This window comes from Lipomyces tetrasporus (assembly GCF_029532465.1).
Source record: "Lipomyces tetrasporus strain NRRL Y-64009 chromosome Unknown POJ06scaffold_2, whole genome shotgun sequence".
NCBI classification, from domain to species: domain Eukaryota; kingdom Fungi; phylum Ascomycota; class Lipomycetes; order Lipomycetales; family Lipomycetaceae; genus Lipomyces; species Lipomyces tetrasporus.
In genome coordinates this window covers 2107467-2129741 of record NW_026611597.1, presented here as the reverse complement: position 1 = coordinate 2129741, position 22275 = coordinate 2107467, and the positions used below count along the sequence as shown (strand labels likewise).

The 22275-nt window shown below is 49.9% G+C and overlaps 8 protein-coding genes across 8 annotated transcripts; 3 read left to right on the top strand and 5 right to left on the bottom strand.

Annotated features, from left to right (window-relative positions):
* Window positions 1–59: 59 nt before the first annotated feature.
* POJ06DRAFT_246988 (uncharacterized protein) lies at window positions 60–1470 on the bottom strand. Its single transcript, XM_056186856.1, has 2 exons — window positions 888–1470; window positions 60–835 (listed from the first exon to the last, which is right to left on the bottom strand). The coding sequence occupies exons 1-2, from the start codon at window positions 1031–1033 to the stop codon at window positions 301–303; spliced, it is 681 nt and encodes a 226-aa protein (XP_056046694.1). The 5' UTR covers window positions 1034–1470; the 3' UTR covers window positions 60–300.
* A 778-nt stretch (window positions 1471–2248) lies between these two features.
* Window positions 2249–2971, bottom strand: POJ06DRAFT_176254 (uncharacterized protein; the record flags this gene model as incomplete). Its single annotated transcript, XM_056184727.1, has 3 exons — window positions 2249–2426; window positions 2481–2722; window positions 2846–2971. Coding segments are annotated over 3 exons (546 nt in total), but the record flags the coding sequence as incomplete, so codon positions are not given.
* A 425-nt stretch (window positions 2972–3396) lies between these two features.
* On the top strand, window positions 3397–4756 carry POJ06DRAFT_65968 (uncharacterized protein). Its single transcript, XM_056191354.1, has 2 exons — window positions 3397–3979; window positions 4042–4756. The coding sequence occupies exons 1-2, from the start codon at window positions 3537–3539 to the stop codon at window positions 4664–4666; spliced, it is 1068 nt and encodes a 355-aa protein (XP_056046692.1). The 5' UTR covers window positions 3397–3536; the 3' UTR covers window positions 4667–4756.
* A 1297-nt stretch (window positions 4757–6053) lies between these two features.
* Window positions 6054–8011, top strand: POJ06DRAFT_65896 (MBOAT, membrane-bound O-acyltransferase family-domain-containing protein). Its single transcript, XM_056191352.1, has 2 exons — window positions 6054–6846; window positions 6898–8011. The coding sequence occupies exons 1-2, from the start codon at window positions 6382–6384 to the stop codon at window positions 7894–7896; spliced, it is 1464 nt and encodes a 487-aa protein (XP_056046691.1). The 5' UTR covers window positions 6054–6381; the 3' UTR covers window positions 7897–8011.
* A 96-nt stretch (window positions 8012–8107) lies between these two features.
* POJ06DRAFT_65840 (uncharacterized protein) lies at window positions 8108–9937 on the bottom strand. The gene is made up of 4 exons (XM_056191351.1): window positions 9755–9937; window positions 9626–9644; window positions 9034–9340; window positions 8108–8980 (listed from the first exon to the last, which is right to left on the bottom strand). The coding sequence occupies exons 1-4, from the start codon at window positions 9770–9772 to the stop codon at window positions 8320–8322; spliced, it is 1005 nt and encodes a 334-aa protein (XP_056046690.1). The 5' UTR covers window positions 9773–9937; the 3' UTR covers window positions 8108–8319.
* Window position 9938: 1 nt separating this feature from the next.
* POJ06DRAFT_65900 (Pal1 cell morphology protein-domain-containing protein) lies at window positions 9939–12372 on the top strand. Its single transcript, XM_056191353.1, has 3 exons — window positions 9939–10589; window positions 10658–10791; window positions 10847–12372. The coding sequence occupies exons 1-3, from the start codon at window positions 10348–10350 to the stop codon at window positions 12133–12135; spliced, it is 1665 nt and encodes a 554-aa protein (XP_056046689.1). The 5' UTR covers window positions 9939–10347; the 3' UTR covers window positions 12136–12372.
* POJ06DRAFT_65837 (aldehyde dehydrogenase domain-containing protein) lies at window positions 12326–14487 on the bottom strand. Its single transcript, XM_056191350.1, has 3 exons — window positions 14077–14487; window positions 12618–14025; window positions 12326–12568 (listed from the first exon to the last, which is right to left on the bottom strand). Exons 1-3 carry the CDS (start codon window positions 14233–14235, stop codon window positions 12516–12518), a joined length of 1620 nt encoding a protein of 539 aa, XP_056046688.1. The 5' UTR covers window positions 14236–14487; the 3' UTR covers window positions 12326–12515.
* Window positions 14488–14520: 33 nt separating this feature from the next.
* On the bottom strand, window positions 14521–22198 carry POJ06DRAFT_246968 (NUC071 domain-containing protein). Its single transcript, XM_056186855.1, has 5 exons — window positions 18965–22198; window positions 16612–18908; window positions 15052–16559; window positions 14860–14992; window positions 14521–14800 (listed from the first exon to the last, which is right to left on the bottom strand). Exons 1-5 carry the CDS (start codon window positions 22150–22152, stop codon window positions 14751–14753), a joined length of 7176 nt encoding a protein of 2391 aa, XP_056046687.1. The 5' UTR covers window positions 22153–22198; the 3' UTR covers window positions 14521–14750.
* Between the last annotated feature and the right edge of the window lie 77 nt (window positions 22199–22275).

Genomic DNA, 22275 nt, shown 5'->3' with positions numbered 1-22275 from the left:
AGTCGTGCGGGCTACACATGACACCGCGCAGCGATATTACGAACAGCAGACAACGTAGATAGAGCAGACCGATCTGTTATTTTCTGGTTTTACACTACACAAGTTATCATACACACGAAACACGCAGAACGTTAAACATCACCAAAACAGGAATGAACCACCTCACGATTAGTCACGGTCGCCGCCGTCAAACAGTAAAACTTTCCAGAATAAGAGAAAATGATACGGATCACAGAGCGCCCCACTTGCCACGAATATGGGGAAGTTGACCAAGCGAGGAGAGTCGTAGGTGTGGGGCATTTACCAGCCGAAGGAAGCGACGCCGGCGATGAAACTGACGACCACGGCGCCGATGCACGCAAACGATATCGACATCGGGTCGAACTGTGCAGAAGCCGCGCCGGTACTGGTAGGGCTGGACGTGGTGCCGGACGCGGAGGTAGTGCCGCCAGAGGTGATCGAGGTCAAGGTCCCAGAAGTCGTCGCTGCGAGTGACGTGACAGAAGACTCGGCAGCGGACGAGGCAGTAGATGAAGTCTCGGTCGGCTCAGCAGCGGACGTCTCCTCGGACGAAGCCTCGGACGACTCAGCGGACGAAGTCTCGGACGACTCAGCAGCGGAAGAGGCAGTAGTTGAAGCCTCGGCCGAGGCAGACTCAGACGCAGACGAGATATCCGACGCCTGAGCACCGCCTGCAGTGAAGGTGGCAGTGTTGATGGAAAGGGTCACACCGGCGTTGCCGCAGAGGCCCTGAGCGTAGTCGAGTGCGGCCCCGAAGTCGGAGGGCGCGCAGGTGGACTGGACGCAAGAGACGACGGCGTTAATGAAGCTCTGACTGGAGCAAAGTCAGCTAAGCAGTCAGCGATCAGCATGAACGGCGGATATACCTTGTGCAGAGACACTGAACAGTTGCGGTATCGCAGCCAGAGCTGGACAAGGAGCCGGTGATACATGTGGATGCGCATGCTGGCGGCTGCTGCCCAGCAACTAGGGCAGCAATAGCCGCGAAGATGACAGACGAGCGAGCAAACATTATGAGCGGTGGTGACGCGACACGAACGAGAAACAAGAAGAGGAAGATGGCAAACAGAAGGAGGGAGAAAGAAGGTGCGTGAGCCTTCTCTATATATTGTCAGACGGGCCAGGTGGGGTGTAAAGTTTGACGGGTACCGCAGATCAAGCTCAACAGTGCAGAGTCAGTACTGGACTCAGCGAGCAGACCGGACCACATCGCGGCCCTGACCTGGCAGGACAACTTGCAATGATGACGGATCGACGCAGCTGAGGAGCCAGAACAGCAGCCGCACTCTTCACGTGCAGGCACAGACAGCGCCTTTCGCCGAGGTGGGCCACCCGAGGTCTGGCGTTGGCAGCGACGTGAAGGAGCGGAGACGAAGCGGGGGGGCTTTCGATTCGAACTAGTAAGCGTACTGGCAGGCGGGACGATCGTGTCAGCCGGCCGAAGCCCGGCGTCGGAGAGATCGTATGTGGGACGATCTCCGACGACGGTTGGCAGAGAGTCGCACCGAAGTAGCACAGCGTAGCACACGCGACGTCATTGGGTTTTTTACGCCGATACCCCCGCACGCGACCGGCCCTGGTCTGAGTTAGTCTCCCCTCGCCTTGTTCTCTCTCGGCCGGCGCGATCGGGCGGCGGCTGATGCCGAGTTCGTGATATTAATTGCACTCGGCACGGAGGTTGCCAGCATGCCCAGCGTAAAGCCTAGTTTTGCCCTAATCTGGGATATAATAGGAAGCATACAACCAAAACGCGAAACTGCCGCTGCTTATTTCGAATATTTAAGGGACCGTTGCGGGTACCCTAACCCTGAATGCTTGCCTTCGTTTCTTTTTTGTTTGTAAGCCGGTGTATTTTACAAGCTATTTAAACATGCATGTACTGGCGAAGAAAAATGGAACAAAGGGAACAAAATAGGCAAAATTTAAAAAAAATAAAAAGCAAGAAAGGAAGCAAAGAAAAAGAAAAGGAAGCCAAAGGCGACGGCACCAGCGGCCTGCCCGGGCCCGTCGGCTATGCATTTCGACCTCCTGGCAGAAAATAGGTCGTTGCTAAATCTTAGCTAGCTAGCTAACTTGAAACGCAAGCAAAAAAAGTATGGCCAGTTCGTTTCTCCAAAAAGGCAAAAGGGTGAGCTTGCGGGTGCGTCCGTTTTCCACCACGTAACTAAAATATTCAACGTCGACAAAAAAACAATTCATCATACGAAGCTGATTCGTAATAGATCACAGACTCAATTAATGTCTTGCCATACTTCCACATGCCGTTCTTATGATCGAGAGCGTATTGCTCCTCCCTCTGATATGTTTCTTTTGAGCTTCCAAACGCAGCTTGGAACTTACTCTCATACACCACCGCCCATCCTGCTCGCAACATCTCGCTCGACACATCTTTAGGTCCAGTCCAGCTACGTACCGTGGCTTTGGCCACCGCCCATCCTGCTCGCAACATCTCGCTCGACACATCTTTAGGTCCAGTCCAGCTACGTACCGTGGCTTTGGCCACCGCACGCTGGTACTGGTCGATGGAGTATAACCTAATTCTGACCTTTCGTCCAAGTAAATACGCGCGCAACCAATCCCTCGACTCCGGTCCGAACGCCTGCCCCGGTCTCCCGTAAGACTTACACTCAGGCGCATCAATCCCGTATGACCGCACATGAATGGTCTCGTCAGCAAGCTTGCGCTGGCGGAGACGCGGCTGCTGAAGCTGCTGCGGTTGTACCCGCCGATCCGTGCTCTTTGCCCTCAATGGCGGAGTCCCTGTTTCGAATAACCTGTACTTGACAGTACTAGTGTTTGGGCGTCAGTATTGCTCATACGGCACTCGTCGCAACCAGTCCCATCCGGCAAAAATGCCTCCGGGCGTGTGGTATAACCTCAAATTGTCGCCGTCACCGACATAAACAACGCGTCCTGAGAGCGTGCGACCCCGCGTGTAGAACGATTGCGGTCTGAAACCGACGCAGATACCGGAAATAGTAGCCGCCGCATACCAATACTCCTAAAACCGATTCCAATCAAATTCTCTTTCAGCTTCTAGTAACACCAACAGTACAAGATAAGAGATAACGAGTTAACAACAGAGACCCGGCCCTCACAATTACGACCTCTATACTGTTGTCCAGGAATAGCAACATGAAGCTCCAGGAATCTCTGATTGCCTGAGTGCAACCCTAAACTTCCAGAGTACGCGGCCAGTGGCATTTCTGATATTTCGAAACATTTCAGTGGCATTTTTGATATTTGCCCTTAAATATACGCTACGGTGCGCTTATTTATATGGGACAATAAATATCACTGCAAACTGACCTGCTTCGGCTTTGAAGAAACCCTTGCCTTTGGTAGAGAATAATAGAAACATCGCACGAATGCGGCCGGTCCAAATTGCAATGTGCGGCAGATAAATAAACAAAGCTGTCTGCGTTCGAACAGTTCTCGCGATCTTCGCTTCCTGTGTCGCGTTCCCTTCGTTATCTCAATCACCACACATATTATCAGGATTCATCCATTACGTCATGGATGCCGTTTGCGGAGACCACGATCCTCTAACAGGCTCAGCCTCACGCAGCGTGGCGCCGATCATGATCTCAGCGGTCATTCGCAATGAACAGCAGCCGACAGGAAATGCAGATCAAAGAGCCACCAGAACATTGGTTGGCCACAGTTCGGTAAAATCTCTCGAGATTGGTGGTCTCACGCGCAACAGTAGTCCTACCAACCCACAGTCTGTTGCCAAAAGCGTTGGTTTCACTTGGGGGGCAGCGCTGATGCCAGTTATGGAATCAAAGGATGTTTCTTCTGCGCCGGACAAGGGCATGGATGCGAATTATAACAGGGCACTTAACCTCCTGAAGAGTAACCCTCCGGAGGGGAGACTAGATATTCAGCTGTCTCATGCAAAGTATTTGCAACTAGAAAATGCATTTTTCAAACTATATCCGGAGTCCCTGGAACTGCGGTATAGTATACTAGTTGCATATTTCCTTGTTCAGAAATAGCTCACGGTTTTCGCTGTTATAGGTACCCGTCATTGTCATATGACAGTTTCACCGAGACGGTGACGGTGGTGACGTGTCCCGGTAATATCCATGAATCTGCAGCATTAGACCTCATTAGCCCAATCGTCGCACATGCTAAGCAATACCTGTCTACGTATAGTCTGGAATCTCGTATTGTATCTTATGGATCCACCACCACTGATGACTTTGAAGGCGAGTTTGAGGGGAGCACGAAGCAGCCAGATGGAGGAGTGAGGTATGGGTTTCTGGATGGTGACAAGGTCACAGTCGTTCTCGAGGCCGGGTTCAGCGAGGACTATAACAGCCTCTGTAGAAGCAAGAACATGTGGATCATTGGTCACGGTGTTAATGTCTATATATTGCTCTGTCTTACTGAGAAACCGCGGTTCAAGAATCCTACTACTGAGAACGGGGATATCGGAGATGTGAAAGCTGCGATTAATCTAATGAAGAGCACTATGGGTGAGACGTTGGGTTTGAATCTCTCGAACAACCGCCATGCTCTATATTTGTACCGAGGCCACAAGTGGGCTGGGGAGCTGAAGGAGGCTTTCATTGAAATCTGGCGAGCTGGTACCAGTATTGCTTCTAGATACGTGAGTCGAATCATCAGGGTAACTTTGTGAGGCTAATTCTGACGTGCATAACTCTGCAGTACCTGGTTCAAGATGGGCGCACCTGTGATGATCTCCCTACCACGCTTGGAATTAAGATAAGTGATTTGTTTCCGGATAATGCATGGCGAGCTGCACACATTCCAGACAAAGTTATTCCATTTAATGCGACTGCTTATGTCAAAACACTTATGGTGGCCATGCGCTTAACTGCAGGAGATCGCTTTGAGACGTTCATCAAAGAAGGAGGGGGAAGAAGATGTAAGGATCTAGTGGGTGACTTCCTACGAATCTTAGGACCTCGCGCTGGGGCGGTACCAACTTGGCCAAAAGACCACGATAATCAATCTTAGAATTGATTATGGCCCACTGCGCATAGTATAGTGACCGCCACCACTAGGGTCCTGACAGAAGAGGAGGAGAAGGTGGTGGTAGAGGAGGGAGAGGGAGAGGAAGAGGGAGATGAAGAGGAAGAGGGGAGTAGCATTGGACAGAAAGAGATGTAGGAGCGCCGTCGTTTTGTGGTTTATGTCTCTGCCTTTCTTTTGCTTGTCGATTCGTGGCTTAATGCCTTTGCTTTTTCTTGTGCTGGAACCGTAATAAAAATATGAGCACTGCTTGTGAGTTTCAGGGTTTCAGGGTTTCGCGTGGTTTCGAATAAATAATATGCGAATTTTCGGCGAATAATAATATTATACAGGTTGCTGCAAATCAAAGGTCTCAAATAGAAAATTTAAATAAATCCTCTGGCCGAGACTCGAACCCGCAAAAAAAACATCGTACTCTCTTTATCAAAGCGTGTCATCCTTATGCAGGGGCCATGCTAATCTTCTCTGTATCGTTTCAAATTGACCATGTGTCCCGAAGGACAGCAAAACTGTCTGCCCTCCCTCTATATACATAAATCATGGGTTAGGGCTTACTTTAGCAGGAACCAATGAGGTGTACTGCACAAAACCAATGCATCATCATTGAATGAGCACTGTAAACCAAGGTTGGTAGCACCAAGTGAAAGCGACTTTCCATACGAAAGCCATATCAGTTCCATATGACCATATCGTGTCATGTGCGGGTTTCTACATTTCTACAAGTGAATCTAGGACGAGTGGGCCGTCCGATGGCTTGCCGGGTCCGGCTGGTTCTGGTTGCGGGTATGGGTTTATGCGGTTTGTTTCGGCTGTATGCGTGCCAATTTCTTTGTGGACTAAATTCGTCAATCGGAAATTAGAGAGTGCCAAGTGGGTCTCATGTAGACAGAAATGAACAATGTGGATCCTAATTATAGCTGACGTGGGATTGTCGGTCGAGAATCCGAACTTCGTCCCAATCAACATTATTAGCTCACAGACGACGCTGGGACCAGGTTGGGACCAGGGTACGGCTAAGTCCGCCTAGATTGCACATATCTAGTTGGTGCACTCAATACTGTTATTCTGTAGATACGTAAATTTCTGTCATGCAGTACCAGGACGGCTAGCTTTCATGGTATTCATGGACGAAACCCGGAAGCGGAAACACAATTAGGCGTACGCAGATTGGAGTAGTCATGTAAACCTTATCACCAGTACTTTAACTCCCCTCTTGGACAATACGAACAAACAGTTGACGTGTTCTACCTTACCGACAGGCGACAGCTCATGCAGCATTCTCAGCCTAAGCTACGTGAGATTCGAGCTCAGGGTTGCAGGACTTGACTTCGGATTATTTATCCGAGAATATTTCTCACAATGCTCGACATTGTGCCCGCGATCGACGCAACCGCGCTCGAAGGCGGCTCTCTTATCACGCCGCAGCAGCCAGATCGGAGTCCACCGCGAAAGCGAAAGTACCCTACAATTCAACATACCATCAGACCATCGATTTTCAGTTCGCATGATGACTTTGGCGTCACTAAGCGAGTGCAAAGTGCACACGAGAAATCAAACGGGTGCCCGAGACCAGGCGCATCAAAGTCGGCAAAGTATAACGACTTCTCGGGGTTTTACGTCGCGTTCTGGGTCATGCTGGTGTCAATGGTCCTGCAGCCGTTAGTAAAACGATGGAGTGACGGAAATGCTGTGCTGGAGCTGAAACTTGTTCGGCTGTCGATGACGCGGTTAGAGGAGTTAGCAGTGGCAGAGATTGTTTTGAACGCTGTTACTTTCTCGTGCTTGTGGTTGCAACTAGGCGTCCTTAAATGGCAAATTTCGTGGGTATGTTGGGCCCCTGTTCTTTTGCAACAAGTATAATGCTAATGTACGCAGAATCGATATGGCAGGATAGCTCAATCAGGTTTTGAGGTCGGCTTCCTGATCTCCTCGGTATCATGGCTTATATATATAGATTGGCCATGGCCGCACTCAATCTTCTTTATTCTGCACACAGTCGTGCATCTCATGAAGATCCACTCGTACTGTTTCTATAATGGTTACCTGAGCGATATCCACCAACAGCTACAGGAGCTTCCCCCCCATGCTCCATCTGATGTGCGGGACAATCTCATATTCGAGTTGACCTCCCCGCACGGCAACGTGAGATACCCCGATAATCTGACCATCGGCAACGCCGTTGACTGGCTACTCGTCCCGTCGGTCTGCTATGAACTGGAATATCCAAGGGTTCCCCGTGTCCGGCCTTCAGTCCTCGTCAGCCGCATCTTGGGGCTTACTATGTCCATTGCTATTTTCTACCTGCAGGTCGAACTCTACGTATTTCCAATAATCTCGCACGCCCAATCTGCGAACGCCAAGCCTCACTCCCGAGCATCGACCGTTGGCGTAGTACTATCTGCGACCTTGCAATTGATGTTCCCGATAGTAACATCGTGCTTGCTCGCGTTCGTCATAATCTGGGAGCAGGTCCTCAACATTTCGGCAGAGATAACACGATTTGGGGATCGACTGTTCTACGCCGACTACTGGAACGCGGTCAATCAGGCAGACTTTGCCCGCATGTGGAACGCGCCCGTGCACAACTTCCTCTGGCGACACGTCTACATGCCGTTCTGTCATGCCACGAACTCGAAGACGCACGCTATGAGATTGACGTTTTTTGTGTCGGCTCTGTTTCATGAACTCGTTGCCTGCGTGGCTGTGAGGAAGTGGAAAGCGTGGTTGTTTACGCTGCAGCTGGCCCAGCTCGGCATGATAGTCGTGCAGATGATGGATGGCGTGCGGGACAATCGGCTGTTTGGCAAGATATTCGTGTGGACAAGTCTAATATTTGGAGTTAGCTTGAATCTCGCGATATACCTCGTTACGTGAAAGGATTAAGTCTTGGTATTGCATTTGGCATTTTATATCGGCATATAGAATACATGATTGATTTCGGCAAGGAAGCATTACGACGGTTCGACATCATGGCGTCGCCACCCAGTCCAATGAGAGTACGCAAAATCAGTATAACAATAAATTGTAAACAAAGTGGAAACAAAACAAAAGAGAAGTCGCTATGAAACACAACGTTCCGGAATAAACGTACACAAACATGAGATTACAAATTCACACAAAATACATAAACTTTTTGCTTCCCTGTGTTCAACAGCCGTTGAATAACATTCCGTGTATTCCATTTTTTCTCCAATTTTATTTCCTGATGAAAAGTGAGGCGAGGGGGGAGATCGAGTATGAGTTCCAGTAAGCTGTGATGACCAAGAATGAAGTATAATGAGGGGCGAGCCAGCATATTCACGACAGCGACGGGAAGTCGGACAGGTTGGTGAGATTGACAGCCGGAGCTGACGACGCGACCGGCGCGCTGGAAGCACCACGGCCACCACGACCTCTTCCCCGACCACCGCGACCTCCACGCTCACCACCGCGATCTCCTCGCTCACCACCACGACCACCTCGCTCACCACCACGACCACCTCGAGGACCACCACGTCCACGTCGTGAGCCGGCAGGATCAGCGAACCGCGGCTCGATCTCAACAACAATCTTCTCTTTCTTGACCTTTGCCTTTGCCTCCTTCGACTTGGGTTTTAAGCCAGCGATATACGGGCTGTCATCCTCGTCGACTTCCTTGGACACAACAGTGCCCCACGTGCTTTGGTCCTCACCCTCGTTGGGCTTGCGCAGAGGTAACTTGGGGCCGAGCTCAGCGCTCTTGACATTGAGCTCCTCGAGATACTCCTCCAAAGTTTTCGAGTGGTCTTCTTCTTCAGGCGCTGGAACAGGGTCCTCGGCAACAGGTTCAGGAGCCCCATTGGTCGTAGCGCCGGTGTCAGCAACGTCCTCAGCCTTAACCTCTGCAAACTCCTGCGAAGCATCGACCTTAGAGGCCTGCTCATCTTTCCACTCAGTGGCTGGAGAACCCCATGCCTCGGCTACTTGCTTCTCAGAATCACTATGCCACAATTAGCAATTGCTCTACCAATAGCAAACAAACAGGTAACGCACGGTAGCGCACCAGAGTGACGGTCAAATTGTCGTCGAGAACCACCACGGCCTCTGCCTCTGCCGCCTCGGCCTCCTCGAGGAGCGTCGGAATCTGTCGGGCGAGAACGGTTAGCGGAACGGCCGGCATTCTTGTCACGAGCGGCCTCCTCGTTCGCATTGCGTGGGCCACGATTGGGGCGGGCATTCTCGGGACGAGCGGCCTTAGGTGGTTGGTCAGTCTTCTTGGATGACGTGGATTGCTTGACGATTTCCTTTGGCGGAGCGACAGGAGGGGATGGCGCAATGTCAGGGTCTTCTATGTCGTCAGCTAGATTGGACGTTAGACTGGACACTCAAACATCAATTGGCGGCTGGCAGAATAGATTTCAACAGAAATTATGGATTGGCGATCAATTTTGCGAGACAGGTCGCTTTGTATACCGGATTGCACTGATCTCGTCTATTCCGATCCGGTAATAAGCTCACACATCGCAACCCCATATTCGCGATTCCTTTGCTCTCCAATTCAGCAGTTTTGACCGTCTTCCTCTTCCTTCCGCCAATCCTTCATTGCTGCCGTAAAAAACTACGAGATACGAGCCTCAGAACGTACCTAGTAAGCTGAACTTATTCTACCAAAAATTAGCCAAATGTTGGTCTCCTCGGCAACTTCTTGCCCAGTAGCGCGCGAGGCAAGCGCGGATGCCGGATCAAACAACAGCAGAACGAGAATAATACATACCGTTGAGGCGACAGACATGGCTACTACGACTGTCGTGTGGGAATGAGTTGCAGGATGCGATGGGATGGCAGATGAGCGTCCTTATTTCGATCTCACTGTTCACACAGCAACACCCAACCACGACTGTGCACGCTCACGCGGTCTCGCAGTGTTGGCTCTAAGGTGTGCACCCGACACACCCACTGCCAGAGCACTAGGGTTCGTGCCTTAGGGCTCCGTCTCCGAGTCGCTACAGGTTGGGAAGACAGCAGTCACGCGGTCATCGCACGTGCTACTGAAGATGACAATCAGGGCCAAAGCACGAGTTACTGCGTATACGGCACAATCGCGCAAACCCGCCGGGCACGAGACCCTTCGCGTCCACGTCGCGTGGCGCACAGAAATAGCGTTTAATGTGCGCGCATGCCGGGTAAGGGCGATTAGCGATCGATGCACCCCTGCGCTCGTGTCGCACCCGGTTTCCGTTGTTGTCTCTCTCTGTAATCGACCACCTCCTGCCGAACCGTTCTCACCAACTTTTCCTGCCAACAGCACTCGGCTGTGTCGCCATCTACCTTATTCTGCTCGAACCCGTCTTTGCGTCCGCCGCTACCATGGCTTTCGCATCAAACAATCCGTTCCGTGCCGCTGTGCTGCCTCACCCAGTCCCTAAGGACCCCGCACCGCTTCCCATGAGCCCGTCCCACTCCGCACCCCCGGCCGCCTTCCGCGCGCCGTCCTTCAATTCAAAGAACCCGTTCCTCGACGTGCTCGGTGACACGAGCTCGGTGAGTTCTAACAGCGAAAGCGTCCTCCTGCGCAGATCCACCTCAGACTCGTCCCATGAGAATATCCGGTTTGTAATCCTTGTTTACCCCGCTTGATCCCGCGTATACAAATGACCAGGCTAACATCGCGTATTAGGCCGCTTTCTGATTTACTCTTCGACCTGTCTGTCAAGGAAGAAGGTGACTTGCATTCCGTGCGTCCCCCACCTCCTCCGCCCCGCTCTAACCGTCGTCAAAACCTGCATGCCGAAATGCAAAAGTCGCAAGATTGTGAGTGACCCTCATTAGTTCTCACCGTGCTAGAATTTTAACGGCCAGCGTTTAGTGAGAACACACCGCAGTTCAGAGTCGTCTACCTTTGATTCACACGCAATCATCGAGGCTTACATGCCCCTGGATCGCGATAATCGGCCGCGCGAAACTCCTCTGCCCCCGCGCCATCTCGCACGCAATGCTCCGCCATCGCGATACCCTCCCGAGCGACGACGGCCGCCGGGGAATAAAGTTGACGATCCGTTTGCTACTCCTCCGTCTGCAACTAGCCATCCAAAGTACAATCATCGACATGCCAGCAGTACCCCTGCAGTTGCCGAAGTTCGGCCAAGCTCGTCAAGAGACCGAGTGTCCCGACGCGACCATGACGACCATCGCAAATCCAGACCGCACGGCGACAAGTCGACATCGGTTTCGCCCACGAAACGACAGCACCATCACCACACCAAGTCGTCGTCGCCGACTTCCAAGTCATCGTCCTTGTCGAAGAAGCACAATGGTGCGCTCGATAAAATTGACAAGCTTGACGTCACTGGTATCTTTGGTACAGGGTTCCATCATGACGGTCCATTCGATGCCTGCAACCCCCACCGAAACAAAAACAAGAGCAAGGCGCCCATGCTAGCATTCCCTATCGACTCTGAAAATAACGCGGTCGGCGCTCCACGGCGTCTAGACACGAAAGCTAACGGAGCGCCGAGACAGGCTATCGACGGGGTGAATGGTAGCAATGCCTTGCGCTTTGACCCTGTGTTGAAAGCCGACCCAGTGCATGGAAATGTCTCTCTCGGACTAGGTTCATCGACATTTTTAGAGGGTACACCGGCGAGCAGAGCAGCGATCATGCAACAAATGATGAGGGCGAAGGAGAGTGAGGTTAACGTGGTTGATTTCAGTAAGCTTGGTGGTAGTGATATGCTAGATGCGATTGGAGCCGGCGCTGGTGTAGGACTAACTCGAAAGAAGTCCATCGTTCAGAAAATTATTGGCATGAATAACATGAAAGAGAAAGACCATGGTCGGTCACATTTACCGCCTATTAATGTCGCAGCGGCCAACTCCAATAGGTCGAGGAGTCTCAGTGATGACGGCCGCAAGGGGTCGCTTGGTGAAGTCATTTTCGAAGAAGATAATCCATCAAATAATATCGACCGCAAGTCGCCAGCCGTTCTGACATCGGCCACTCGAATGCTCCGCCAAGCTTCTTCTCCTGGTAGCACAGTTTCGTCTAGTCCCCACACCCACTCGCCAACCAGTCCTTCCTCAAAAGACGAGAACGGTCCCAATTTGCTCAAACGAGTCAGGAGTCTCAAAGTCGGAGGACGGAAGCGAGCAGAATAGTCAGTTTTGTATCTTCTATAAGTTGTTTAGATTTGGTGCACTATAGCGGTAACCATTCTCAACTTTCTGTACATACTTATTAGAGGCGGTGTTATTTATGCGGGGTTTATCATTTCTCTTAGGTCGGCATCGTTTTATCAACACATTTAGTCATACTGTCTTTCGGTTTGGATATCTTGAAATTTAACAAAGCAGAAGAAGCAAAGCCGGTTAGATAAAGGTGTTTTATAATGACATGATTAGGTTTGACATGACTTCACGATATTTGAAATGTTTGTTTCGTTTTTGAAAGCATTGAAGTATTTTACTTGTCACTATCTTTCTCTTCGTCGTAGCGGTATTACTGACAATCGTTCTGTACTTGCATTCCGGCGGACCGTCTAATATGGCGCACCCACTCCGCCGAACGTGATGGACTTGATTGTCATGTATTCTATATATCATCTTAGCTGTTGCCCTACGAGTTTCTGCAAATTACGTACCCTCAATACCGTACTTCGATCCCTCCCTCCCAAACCCAGAGAATTTGACACCGCCAAACGGTGTTGCGCAGTCACTGACTATGCCGGTGTTGACGCCCACCATGCCATACTCCAATTGCTCAGCGACTCGGAAAACGCGATTGATGTCCTTCGTCAGTAGATAGCTGGCTAGTCCAACCTCTACGTCATTTGCAAGCGCAACGACCTCCTCCTCGCTCGAAAACTTGAACACAGCAGCAATCGGACCGAACGTCTCCTCCTTCATGATCCTTATTCCTGGCTTGGCATCTCTGATCACTGTCGGATGAAAGAAATACTTGCCAACCTCCATCGCCCGATTTCCACCAACCAAAACCTTGCCGCCACGTTTGACCGCGTCTTCAACATGAGCCTCGACCTTATTCACCGCACGATCGTGAATCAATGGACCATGAGTAACACCTTCCTCCAAACCGTTACCAATCTTAAACCCACTAACTGTCTCAGTCAACAATTCACAAAACTCGTCATAAATACTTTCATGCACAAACAGTCGGTTTGCGCAAACACATGTCTGTCCGGATCCTCTAAATTTGCTAGTAACAGCGGCGGCAACAGCGTCCGCGACCGGCGTGTCCGGAAACACAATAAACGGCGCGTTGCCTCCTAGCTCGAGCGACAACTTCTTCAGCGTCGAGCTCGATTGGGCCATTAGCAATCTTCCGACGTTAGTCGACCCGGTGAATGAGACCTTCTTGATACGCTCATCAGTACATAATTTCTCTCCAACTTCTTTTAAATACGATTTGGTCGTAACCACGTTCACTACACCATCGGGTATGCCGGCAATCTTTGCCAGCTTCGCCAAAGCAATTGCAGTATACGGCGTCTCGGAATCAGGCTTTATAACAACCGTACACCCAGCCGCAATGGCCGCAGACACCTTCCGTGTGATCATAGCAGCTGGGAAGTTCCACGGCGTGATGATCGCACAGACACCGATTGGCTGCTTGATCGTAATGGCGCGATTAGCACCAACAGACGGCGCAATAACATCGCCATATGCCCGCGGCGCCTCGCCAGCGAACCAGTCCATAAAACTAGCAGCATATGCTACCTCTCCTTTCGCCTCATCGATCGGTTTGCCGTTCTCGAGCGTGATCATCGTGGCCAAATCTTCCTGGCTTTCCATAACGAGATCCCTCCACTCCCGCAACAACTTGGCACGCTCGAATGGAGTTGTGCGTCGAAATGAGCTGAACGCATTAGACGCAGCCGCAATCGCTTCATCGACCTGTCGCGGCGTCAGGTCGGGACATACACCTATCTGTGCCTCCGTGGCGGGGTCGTAGACTGGGAAATGGGCTGCGGAAGGAAAGTCCTTGCCGTTGATTATCGCCGCTTCGCGAAACAAGTAGCGCGAGGATAGCTGACTCCATATTTAGCAAAGCTTCCTCAGGATTGCATACACAGCACATACTTTGTCTTTCACGTTAATAGTAGACAACGAGCAACGTTGTGCATTTCGTAACATTGGAGCAGACGCCGCCGCCATCTGGTTATGCGCTGCGACACTCGGCCCCGCACTCTGTCTGGTGATCGCCCATTGCATTTTCATCGGTCTTGTAAATTGTCCCATCGTGGTCTGTAGTTTCGTAAGCTATATAGGGTGTTTGCGATTATGAATGCTGGTTTAGTTGCGCATGTTGGAGGAGGTAATGATGGATAGAAAGCAAAGCCTTACGTCATATCCGGACCGTTCTCGGAGTCCGCAATCGTGGGCCGCTCGCGGAGCGGCTCTCGCCAACCTCGAATGCGGAGTTATGTACTGGTTAATGATATAACAGGCTCTTGATCAATAGCGGGGCGCAAGGTCACAGGCACGTTGGCGGCCACGGTGAAGTCTAGTACGCGTCTCTACATCCTTGTGGATATAGTCAGTCACGATTCATTTCGGGCGCTACTTCCAGCAAATCAATAAGCGCGGATCGGCTTTGTAAAGGTAGACTCGCAACAATAACATACTTATACATTTAACACCTATTAAACTCGAAAAAAACATAAAATACAGATAATCCAACCAGTTGGTTTTTTCTTCCACAATACATTTTTCATACTGTTAATCAAAATATTCCAAATTTGTTGTTTCTCCAACTACGCAAACACATCTGACCTCTCAACCTCCATGTCGTTACTCTCCATTTCTGAGAAAACGTTAGTATGCGTTCTCGTTCGAGACTCTCGCAATAACATTCATTCTTACCATTAAACGAAGTAAAGTGCACCGGTCTGTGAATCTCATGATAGAACGGCAGCGGAGTGTCTAGCTTCAAATCATATCTCGCGTTCGGATTCCAACCAGCGCCAACGAAAGCGTTATTCCAGAATCCAGTTTCCTACAGCATTCATTAGTTCGTAATTCATTTCAATACCAATACTTTATGAGCCTACTTACCGGAACTAAGAAGAAGCCCATCAGCTTATCTGTCAACAGTAGCTGACTCTTCATGCCAAAAGTAGGGGAGTACCCCTGTGGCGTAGTTGACACCAGATCCTTGTTTTGCGAGCCCCATTCAATTGCTTCCGGTTTCAAAGTGTATGCGGCCAATGAGACTGAGCCTGGCGTAAACGAGACTGTCATCGTAACTGTCTTTTCGTTCCATTCCCCAGGATGCTCCCTGATAATATGCGCTTGCGTGGTAACATCAATGGGAGACATTGCCGTCAACTCCTGGACTTGAGTATGAATCCAACCCAGTGGTTCAAGGTCCTTCAACAAAAATTCATGTTCTGGTAGGTGGTGGGGCAACTGCACCGACTGGTTGTTTCCAAGTTGAGGGACCATGACAATACATCGAATTTCTTTTACTTGCTTGTTGTCAGGAGGCGACACGCCGTACAAGAATCCTGCGATCTGAGCACGCAAATCTGCTATTTGAATGAACTTCTTGAGGACGTTCTTGGGCATGACATAGGTGAACTGGTCTTCATCGTCCTTTATGTCATCCGACGAAACATAAATATTCTTCGCTCTGAGATGTAAATTGGCTGTCGAAATTGCGCGCGTACGCCACTCGGTCTTGGAAGCGAAAGTCTGCTGCTCGTAATTGCTGGTTGTCACAACATAAATCTCATCACCGTGTACGTTCTGAGTCTTGGTCTTGACTGCCGTGAGCTGAGACTGCTCTTCTTGTTGAGCTTCGATTTCCGCGATTTCCTGGCGTCGCTGCGAAGGAGCTTTGATTTCCTGTCCGAGAATCAAGTCACGAATTTCATGCTGTGTGAGCGATGCAACGTTGACATTATTCTTCTTCCCATAATCATTTAGAATCAAATCACGGAGCTGAACCTCAACTTTGATCCACTCTTCGTCTGTGAACGACGGCCAGATATGGTGATCCAGCGTTACAACAGACTTATCAGGTCGCAAGATAACCTTTGCCTTATCGATATTCACATGGAGCGCACGCAAGATCAAGACCAGACGTGAAAATGCAGTGTAGGACGAGATAGTTTTCAACCAGTCATCATACAAGTTAAATAGCACCATCTGCGGTTCAGTTGCCTTCAAGATCAGTTCGGCGAGCTTCTCAATCTTCATAGCTGCCTGGAATGGGAGCTGTAATTCTGACGGTCGAATCGAAATGTTCGGGAAGTCAAGCAAGTGGACTTCGAGCGGATCTAGTATACCTTTTCGAGTCACAATTAACTGCTTTGGCTGCTCTTCAACAGGCAGAGACCTGATTAGCGCCGCAACTTCTTCCGCAGTCTTCCACTTCGCCAATTGCCCGAGACGCTTCTGGCCAGCCCACACAGAAGTGTGAATGATCTTTAGGAAAAGCTGTCCAGTACGAGGATTGAAGATAAAGATTGCGCCGTTGATAGGCTTCGTGGTCAAGTTACCCTCAAATGTTTTGTGAATGGTCACACGATAGACGTTACTATCATCGACGAAGAATTGAACTAGATGTATATCAGCACTGATTCACACAGATTAAACAATTTGGCAACTTACTCTGATTGCTAAACAGCTCACTATAATTTTGCGAGTTCAAGTAAGCCTCCTGCGGCTCTGACGAGTACAATTGAAGGCCTTTGCGAATACGCTCGCGCAAGACATACAGAGCTGGGTTTGACTTCATGATCTTCGACATAGCCTGCTGCATGAGAGGCTTCAGACCGGGGAACCAGTTACCGTACGCGTCGTAGATATTGTACGCCAGATCGATACCGACCATTACACCTGTCGGTGACGGATAAATACTCGTACTGTCCGTAGTATAATCCAGGAATTTGGCACGGGTATATCGCGAGATATCGTGCGAGTCGTAATCACCGTATCGAAGTTGGACATCAATCCAAAACTTGTTCGCAGTCGCAGCGTCGACGTCGTCCTTGCTGTCATGGAGAAGGGATGGCTTAGACACGCTCCATCTGTAAGAACTGAACAGTAGAATATCTGCACAGGAGGAGTTCATCTTGTACGACTTTCGAGGATGAATTGTTTCCTTCTGAACACTCTCAATCTGTAATACTTCGATTTCTTGATCGAGAACCTGGCACAAGTCGAAGACAACGCTCTCATGGATCTTCTGCCACAAATGCGCTCGGAAAATCTGAATCAACGAGATCTTCAGAGTTGGGATCTTGCCGTGCAAGAAGATACCAGTCAAATCAAGCTGCACCAAGAAACCGACGTAGACGTTCGCTCGGTTGATTGTCGGCGACCACCAAAGCGTAAAACGCCGATTGGGAATCTGATTAAGACCTGATCGCTGTGCAATGGTAAGCTTCTTAAATTTCATCGAGTCCTCGAAACCAGACGCCTTCTCCCAGAAAAGACCTTCCCAGCTTGGGAAACCTGTAGCTTTGAAAAGCGTGTGCTCAAGAATCGTTTCAATGCCACCGAGCGCTTGGATGACATCAGTCCTATATGCATTCAGATTCCAAAGTTTACCGTCATGGCGCTGACTTGTCCACCAGAAGGGGTTCGACTTGGCGATCGAATACTGCTTGAACTCTGTGCGCACTCTGTGACCCTTATCGTATGCAAGAGTATGCCTGTCCTTCTGAAACAACGTGTTAATACGAGGCAAACCACGATCCCAACTGTCCTCGAGATCTTCTAGCGTCAGCCGTCTGTTCTGCTGACTGGCTTCCTGTCGTTTCAAGGCATATTCTGCCCAGACACGCTGCGAATCAACGAACTCAGACTCCCAGGTTGTGAGATATCGGAAGATATTCGGAATAAGCTGATCCTCATCATGGCTCATACCAGCTCGGAAATGAGTAATACCAGTATCTGTCTGCTTCGACCACCTGAGGTCCGATGTGGGAATCAGAATATGGGACGCACTGAGCATACCAAGACCACCCAATTCTTTTGGTGTATAAAACACCGCGGGTGGGAAACGCGAGGGCATCTTCGAGTTCAGTCCGATCTTCACACGAGTCTGAATCTTAGTCTCGCATTTGACTAGTATGTCCAGTAGCTGCTCTGTCGAAATCGCTGCCTCGCGGTAATACGTAAACAATGCAATCAAAGCCGTATTCCATTTATTAGCGATCTTGGTAAATGTGGTCGAGCCACTTGACATCAAGATCTGTCTAATGCGATTGTTAAACTTCTGGATGTCCTCCTCAGTGACTCGCAAGAATGCATATGCCGTTCTCTCTTTCGTAGACTCATTTACCAAACTCCAAACGCTGTCCTTCACTGCCAGCTCCGTCGCCTCTGTCCTAATCTTCGGCAGAATTCGAACTTCAAATCCGCACATCGAAAACAGCAAGTTTGGATTATCCTTGCTATACACGGATGCGAACGTATCTTCCCACTCGATCGTCGCGATTGATCGCGGTAATCGATTCTTCAGTTCCCAGAACACCGCCCGTCCCAGATTGACATCGTGACGCATTAACCTCATACGGCTGTCACGAGGCCAGCACTTTTTATTGTTGTATCCGACGACGTTCTCAAAGTTTGGATCAGGTTGTTCTGTCAAGAAACGCTGAATGAGTTCACGCGCTTCGTCTGCCGAGAGTCGGAAGAAGATGTGCACCCGGTCCATATAGCGCGAATACAATCGAATAGGATGTCTCGTCTCAGTTTCCACGTCTTTGAACTGCAAAAACTCGTTTGGCATCTGTGGAGGTCCCGCAAGATCCGATGCACGCTGAAGGCCCAGTAGGAGAAGATCTACAACCAGACCATAATACTGGAAGACGAATGACGAAAACTGGAGACCACGAAGCATACCATAATTATTGATGTGATTCATATCCTTGTACGTGAGGTTAATATTGTTCTTAGCCCTATTCAATTAGTTAGTATCTAGCAGCAGGGTATAACTCGCGGTCAATCAACATACGTAATGTAATCTGCAATACTAGGATCCACAATCAATCTTAACAGCCGATTCAAGACTGTCAGATCTGTTTTCTCCGCCAATTTGCTGAGTGAGGTCTCAAGCATGACGTCGCACTGGCCCTCGCTGACATCCCAAACGTCCGTCAAGTTGTTAATTCCTTGACTCCACTTGTACACGAGTAGCGGTGGTACTTCGGCGTCACTAGGCTTAATCCAGGCAGGGAACAATCTTCTCTTGTCGGCTTCATACCAGAGATACTGATCAAGATACGCGTCGGTGATCTTCTCTAGCGGATCAACGTCAATAACCGGTGTTATATGACTATAGTGATCCATCATGTCAATTCCGACTTCCTTAAACGCACGCTGAGTAAGCAAGAATGTTTTGATGCGGTTAAGGAATTCATGTGGATTGTCATAAGCCTGCTCAATCAATGCAAGCTCCTCTCGCTGCGACTGATTCAGCCTGCCTTTAACCGAATAAGCCTCCTTCAAGCGTTCAAGCGCCAGGACGAGTAATTTTGTGTCATGCTTGTAATTGACAGGTGGGAAGGGAATTTGAGCAAATCGCCGGCTCTCAAGCCAATGCACGGTCGTAGTCAACATCGCGACTCCTTCTTCAGGAGTGATATAAGGACCATCCTTCAAGAAATTATGCTGGCGCTCTTGTTCCGCTTTTAGCCAAAGACGTGTGAGACGCCCAAGATTTTTCTTGGCGACAGTCTTGTCGACAGTTGCACCACGACGTATACGCTCACGATTATAATGCGCGACGGAAACCCAGCCATCAGCCTTAGCCTTGACGTAACGTAGAATGATGTTCTCGATAGGCGCTGGTAGACCAGGGACCTTCCATGGAATATTTGCCTTCCAACATCGCCACGCCTCACTCAGGTGCTGCAAAATAGTTTTTGCTTTGTTCTGCTTGAGGCCCTCAGGAATCATATCGAGGATATCGTGCATGACCGAGGCTCGCAGTTCAAGATCATAGTATGATTCGACACGTTGCTTTGTGACTGTCTTCGCAACACCCTTCGAATGGCGACCTTCGAATTGACGGGCGAGGAGGTTACCCAGCCATCGTTCAAGTAGTGGAATGATACCTCGCAAAAAGAAGAGCCAAACGCGCCATGACGGCTGCCAGAAACCAGCGCCCGGACCTTTACCAATGACGGCATTGAATCGGTAGTAAATGACGTGCTTAAGATCCTTGCATGCTCGAATCTGATGCATGACCTTGTACTTATATCGATAGATACCAGTCAACTGACCGAGATGGTTGAGTGTGTAGTGGATACCATCAGCAAGTTGGAACGCGTCAACATTGCCGAGACGGTACTGAACCTGCGCATCAACAAGCAACTTCGTAACACGCAGAATCTCACGCATGAGATGGAACGCATTACCAAATCGAGATCTCTTTCGTTCTTTCGTCGTCAGCGTCTTCGTTGGCTTCAAGTTGAAATTGAAATCAAGATGCAGGTATGTAAGACCCTTTCGGTGAATGAGCAAGTTCAACATATTGAAACCCTGTCTGCACAACTGAAGCCCAGCTTCCACCCAATCGATAGTTGTCTGCTGGAAAAATTTTGTGTTCTTCAAGTTGCGGAACAGATACTGCTTACGCTGATTACTGGGCTTCTTTGTTCGTAAAGCGTTCAAGACGTATGACTTGAGCAATTTCTGGTAAGACACACGGACTTTGACCGGATATCCAGCAGGCGGATGCTCGAGATACCAATGCTTGATTAACGCGACATCTTGAGCACGCACCATTCTACCACTTCGACGATTGAACGGATACGGTGCCCACCACAACGCAATCGCACCAGCTGTATTCTCGGTATAGAGTTGCTCGTCCGCCAGGAATGGCTCAACATTACCCGGTAACTCGAATTCCTCATCTTCCTCATTATCTCCAAATACGTCTTCTTCGTGTGGATGCTCTAATTCGACCTGAACAGTTCGCAACGAGATCGGAGCAAGACTCGAGTCGAAATAGTATGGAGGCAAATCGGGGTCATCACTGCGAACATACACTGTCTGCGGCTCGCAATACCAATCAATTTCAACAGATCGGGGCAACGAGTTGTACAAGTGCGGAAATGCAATACGATACTCGGTCCTGATTGGAGCCCGAAAGATGATTCTATCGATTGCGTTGAATTCGCCGAAATCTTCGTCATTGGGATCGACGTCTTTGTACAACTTCTCGAACTTGGGACCTCCCGGAATCGCCACATTCAACGCCTTTGCAGTGAAGAAGGACTTCTTATCGAACATGTAGAAATAATTCGAGTCTGTAATATCTGACAGTAACGAATGCGCAAGTCGATGCAGTGTTGCCATCTGCGGCAAATCCAATGCCCACTTTCGGTACGACGGACCAGGCACGTAGGCCTTTTCATCAATCAGTGGTCTGTGGTCATAGAACCACTCGTACACCGGCGTATCCTCCTCTTCATCTAATTCCATCTGAATTGATTCCAATGGCTCGACATCCTCAATATTTTCGGACCACGAGATCGGCGGCTCTTCGTCGTCAAACGGTGGAAAACGCATGCGCTTGAAATGTCGACGATCTCGTTTCTCGCGCCGCATCATGATCCACATAGTCGCCCATTGCGCCGTATATACTGGCTCAATAACTCGCGGAACCTCGTTCACGAATGTGATAGCACCGGTAATGTGATATAGCACTTTCACCTCGCGCACTTGCTCCCACGGCTGCGGCATGTTCTCCAGCAACTTGATGACCGCATGAGGCATGTACTTCAGCGCACCAAGATACGCACGCTTATCTGCGGCAAACTTCTTTGATGACATGTCGCCGTGATCATGCATGATCTTGCGTAGATGTTCAGGCGGCATATCGGATTTCTGGACCTGCACGAACGACGTGGTCGCGCGCTTCTCTCCGAACTTCTGCTTTTGAAATTGATGCCATTTGCGTTTCCGCTCGTTCAGTTTCGGAAGTTCAGGATCCATTGGCGCTCGGAAAGCAGATGGTGTGGAAGGCGGCGGAGGGGGAGGCGGTGCGGATGATGAGGGCGGTGGTGGTGGCGGAGGGAAAGCCGATGATGGAGGCGGTGGTGGAGGTGGTAAGGAGTCGCCCCCGCCAGGAGGAAGCGGAGGCGGAGGAAGTGATCCTGGAGGAGGACCATTCCAGCCAGGTGGCAAGTTCGACATTGCGTAGGACGATGACCGGACTGCGTATGGATGGAAGAGTTGTCGATGTGGATGGCAGAGACCGAGAAGAAAACCGGCGATGTCCTCTAAAGTCCGGCGTTAACTTTTTGGTGCACTAAGCGT

What these genes read in the sequence shown, in the direction of transcription:
- POJ06DRAFT_246988 (XM_056186856.1), bottom strand. Translation starts at nt 1,033, where the DNA reads ATGTTTGCTCGCTCGTCTGTCATCTTCGCGGCTATTGCTGCCCTAGTT. An exon ending in GTTCAGTGTCTCTGCACAAG is followed by an intron (nt 836 to 887) that starts GTATATCCGCCG and finishes ACTTTGCTCCAG; the next exon opens with TCAGAGCTTCATTAACGCCG.
- POJ06DRAFT_246968 (XM_056186855.1), bottom strand. Translation starts at nt 22,152, where the DNA reads ATGTCGAACTTGCCACCTGGCTGGAATGGTCCTCCTCCAGGATCACTT. An exon ending in AGTATTGCAGATTACATTAC is followed by an intron (nt 18,909 to 18,964) that starts GTATGTTGATTG and finishes CTAATTGAATAG; the next exon opens with GGCTAAGAACAATATTAACC. An exon ending in TGAGCTGTTTAGCAATCAGA is followed by an intron (nt 16,560 to 16,611) that starts GTAAGTTGCCAA and finishes ATATACATCTAG; the next exon opens with TTCAATTCTTCGTCGATGAT.
- POJ06DRAFT_65837 (XM_056191350.1), bottom strand. Translation starts at nt 14,235, where the DNA reads ATGGGACAATTTACAAGACCGATGAAAATGCAATGGGCGATCACCAGA. An exon ending in CTATTAACGTGAAAGACAAA is followed by an intron (nt 14,026 to 14,076) that starts GTATGTGCTGTG and finishes ATATGGAGTCAG; the next exon opens with CTATCCTCGCGCTACTTGTT. An exon ending in ATCGAAGTACGGTATTGAGG is followed by an intron (nt 12,569 to 12,617) that starts GTACGTAATTTG and finishes GATGATATATAG; the next exon opens with AATACATGACAATCAAGTCC.
- POJ06DRAFT_65896 (XM_056191352.1), top strand. Translation starts at nt 6,382, where the DNA reads ATGCTCGACATTGTGCCCGCGATCGACGCAACCGCGCTCGAAGGCGGC. An exon ending in TTAAATGGCAAATTTCGTGG is followed by an intron (nt 6,847 to 6,897) that starts GTATGTTGGGCC and finishes TAATGTACGCAG; the next exon opens with AATCGATATGGCAGGATAGC.
- POJ06DRAFT_65968 (XM_056191354.1), top strand. Translation starts at nt 3,537, where the DNA reads ATGGATGCCGTTTGCGGAGACCACGATCCTCTAACAGGCTCAGCCTCA. An exon ending in CCGGAGTCCCTGGAACTGCG is followed by an intron (nt 3,980 to 4,041) that starts GTATAGTATACT and finishes TCGCTGTTATAG; the next exon opens with GTACCCGTCATTGTCATATG.
- POJ06DRAFT_65900 (XM_056191353.1), top strand. Translation starts at nt 10,348, where the DNA reads ATGGCTTTCGCATCAAACAATCCGTTCCGTGCCGCTGTGCTGCCTCAC. An exon ending in TCGTCCCATGAGAATATCCG is followed by an intron (nt 10,590 to 10,657) that starts GTTTGTAATCCT and finishes ATCGCGTATTAG; the next exon opens with GCCGCTTTCTGATTTACTCT. An exon ending in AATGCAAAAGTCGCAAGATT is followed by an intron (nt 10,792 to 10,846) that starts GTGAGTGACCCT and finishes GCCAGCGTTTAG; the next exon opens with TGAGAACACACCGCAGTTCA.
- POJ06DRAFT_65840 (XM_056191351.1), bottom strand. An exon ending in CGTCACTCTGGTGCGCTACC is followed by an intron (nt 8,981 to 9,033) that starts GTGCGTTACCTG and finishes ATTGTGGCATAG; the next exon opens with TGATTCTGAGAAGCAAGTAG.